This window comes from Charadrius vociferus, unplaced genomic scaffold (assembly GCF_000708025.1).
Source record: "Charadrius vociferus isolate BGI_N301 unplaced genomic scaffold, ASM70802v2 scaffold90, whole genome shotgun sequence".
NCBI classification, from domain to species: Eukaryota; Metazoa; Chordata; class Aves; order Charadriiformes; family Charadriidae; genus Charadrius; species Charadrius vociferus.
This window is the reverse complement of record NW_009647222.1, coordinates 2,298,983-2,301,611: the sequence shown is the minus strand read 5'-3', so window position 1 is coordinate 2,301,611 and position 2,629 is coordinate 2,298,983. Positions and strand designations below refer to the sequence as shown.

Here is a 2,629-nt window from a genome sequence, read left to right as displayed (position 1 = left end):
TCAGAGGAGACTTAGAATTTCTCTGTCATTGCTGGCTAGGAGCAAACGAGGCAGCCCTCCTGCTGGTGAATATTGTTTCCATTGGGACCTAACCACTTTGATAATTTTGGGTCTTGTTCTTATCAGATGCCAAACACTGCCCATCTCTTGAAGCCATGATTTTTGGTGAATTAGAATTACTACGTGCAAATGTCAACACAAGAAACCTGAAAGCTGCCACAATAAGCATCCAGCTTTAGTGCAAAACCTTGCACGCTGATCAAACCAGACCCTTCCTCACACGCACAGTTCCTCATCTCATGCAAGGAACCCTTGGGCATTTTATCAAACACACAGTTTGCAACATTTCCACTGATGTTTGCGGTACTTCTTTCTCAGAGGCCCTACCATCTCCTTACACCCCAGCCATGCCTTCAGGTCAGAAAACAACTGACAGCTCCCGTGTCTTGGCGTGATCTGGAGAAAATCTCACACAGTAGCCATGAACAACAAAGAAAAATGCAAAGCTTCTGCCAAAAATCCTCTGTTAAAAGACAGAGGCATCTCTCATTCATGAAACCATAGGGGAAAACCAAGCACCCACCTTCACAGGAGAACGTCAACAGGCCACAGAGGAAGCAACACAAAAATCTCAGAAAAAAATGAGAGGAAGGACAAATTGTATTTCTCAGCTGTCCTTTCCACCAAGTCTCATTATCTGTCATCACACACTTTACCCACCTCGTTGCCACAGGAATGCAAGACTTTGAAACCTCTCCCCATAAAGACATGCTCAGAAGAAGGAGAACAAACACTTCAAGGTTTTCTCCTCTTTCTTAGAGGAGATGCCATCTTATTGGCAAAACAGCCAGGCTTTGCAAACTTTCACAGACTTGCAGAGCACATCTCTCTGATGACACCAGCTCACCTTGGTGCTGCTTCAGTACAAAATCTGACTGATTCTGGCATCAAGACCTCCAGCATCTGGAGTCAAAGCATGACACTGCTGATACTAATAAACTCTCAGCACAACACCACTAGCTTGAGCATCCAGGAAATACAGGCAAACCAGTACTTCAAGCCGGTCTTCAGGCTGCCCTGAAAAAGGAAATCACAGGCATGTCGCAACATCTTCTTTTGGAAAAAAATTTGTGCAGTGCATATTGCATAAAATTCAGCAGTCATCAGCAAAAAGGGGACTGCCTACTAACAGTGCAGATGATCACTCTGATGTTTCAAAATAGGGTGACTTCTCTGGAGGGAGATAGTCTTTGTCAGGACAAGTCTGCACATGATTTCTGCTAATAATTAAGACCAAGGCAGAGGTCAGGCATGGAAAACTGTTCTCTTGGAGCCCAACTAGCACCACATAATCTACCTCCCCAACAGTACCCTGCGCACCAGCTCCACACCTCTATTAACCTTAGCTCCAGTCCCTCGCCCACCATCAGCAGCCCCCAGCAGGAACACCGACCAGACACAAAGCCATGGCTGGCACAGGGAGCTTTCCTACAGCTCTGCAGATGGCCAGTGTCTGTTTCCCTGAAGGGATGGAGGAACAGTAGGAAGGAAAAAAGGAAGTGTGAAAACCTTTTGACTGGCATAGCAGCAGGCCCCTCGTGCAAACAGCTTGCTTTTAATACTGTCAACAGAACTGAGGAACAGGCTCAGGCTGATCACAATCTTTCTGTTGATTTCACTGACCCCTGAACCAAACCCCAAGAGTCTGAGCATGCTCAGAGCAGATTTACAGAGAAGGAATCCAGAAAAAAGGAAAAGGCAAGCACTGCATTATATAACTGTTTTGTCATACAACTGAAACTTCACATCCTGCTGATGGTGCTGACAAAAAAAAAAAACAAACCAAAAAACAGGAGGAAGATTAAAGAGACAACCAATTACCTTGTCTGCCCTCAGGTAAGCAGAGCAAAAAGTACAAAGCAACAAAGCAGCTGGGCATCTGCTGTGGGAAGGGCACCCAGAGAAATATCTACCGCTACACTCCCAACTGTTTGCGTGTGAATAAATTCTCCAAGCACGAGCAAGCAGCAAAGCGTCCCAAGTGGCCTTACCATAACATCCTGGACCATCTATTGGATCCTGCAAGTACATTTTTATTTTGTTCCACAGTGCTGTGACTACTTCAACAAAGCAGCATGCTCTCATCTACAAAATTTCAAAGCCAGTTTGTAATGTGAAATTACAGACCACATACCATTTATTTCTACACTTTTATATTTTATTACAAAATATGGCCTGCACCTCCCTGAAAATAGAGGGACAATGTGAACATCATGACACTCATTAAAAACTCACTATTCTTCTGCAACTTTCAAAAAACATTAAAAGAAACTTCTCCCAGCAGTAAAAATAGCATTCTTCTTTAAAATCACTTCTTTCTAAATTACTCCTACAAATCAGCTCACCTTTCCTCTCCTATTATCTCAAGCGTAGGCTACGTTCATCCCACCTTCGGAGGAGCACTGAAGGCTGAAAACTCCCAGATTCACATGGGCCGCTCACACTGTGGGAGCTCAGCAAGAACCTGGGCCACTATCGCTGTGGTGGGGACACGCTGCTCTAGCCGAAGGGCACACAACACACAACCGCGGAGAGAGCAGCCCCAACGAGAAGGGGAGAACCAGCACCG

General features: G+C 45.2%; 1 protein-coding gene across 1 annotated transcript in view; it reads left to right on the top strand.

The window, feature by feature from the left end:
- The window catches only part of LOC104281713 (aldose reductase-like), a 12,167-nt gene that overhangs the window by 1,814 nt on the left and 7,724 nt on the right, over positions 1-2,629 (top strand). Inside the window, exon 2 of the mRNA XM_009879756.1 lies at positions 1,897-2,085. Within this exon, the coding sequence (XP_009878058.1) occupies positions 1,897-2,085 (189 nt within the window). The remainder of the gene's footprint in view (positions 1-1,896; positions 2,086-2,629) is intronic.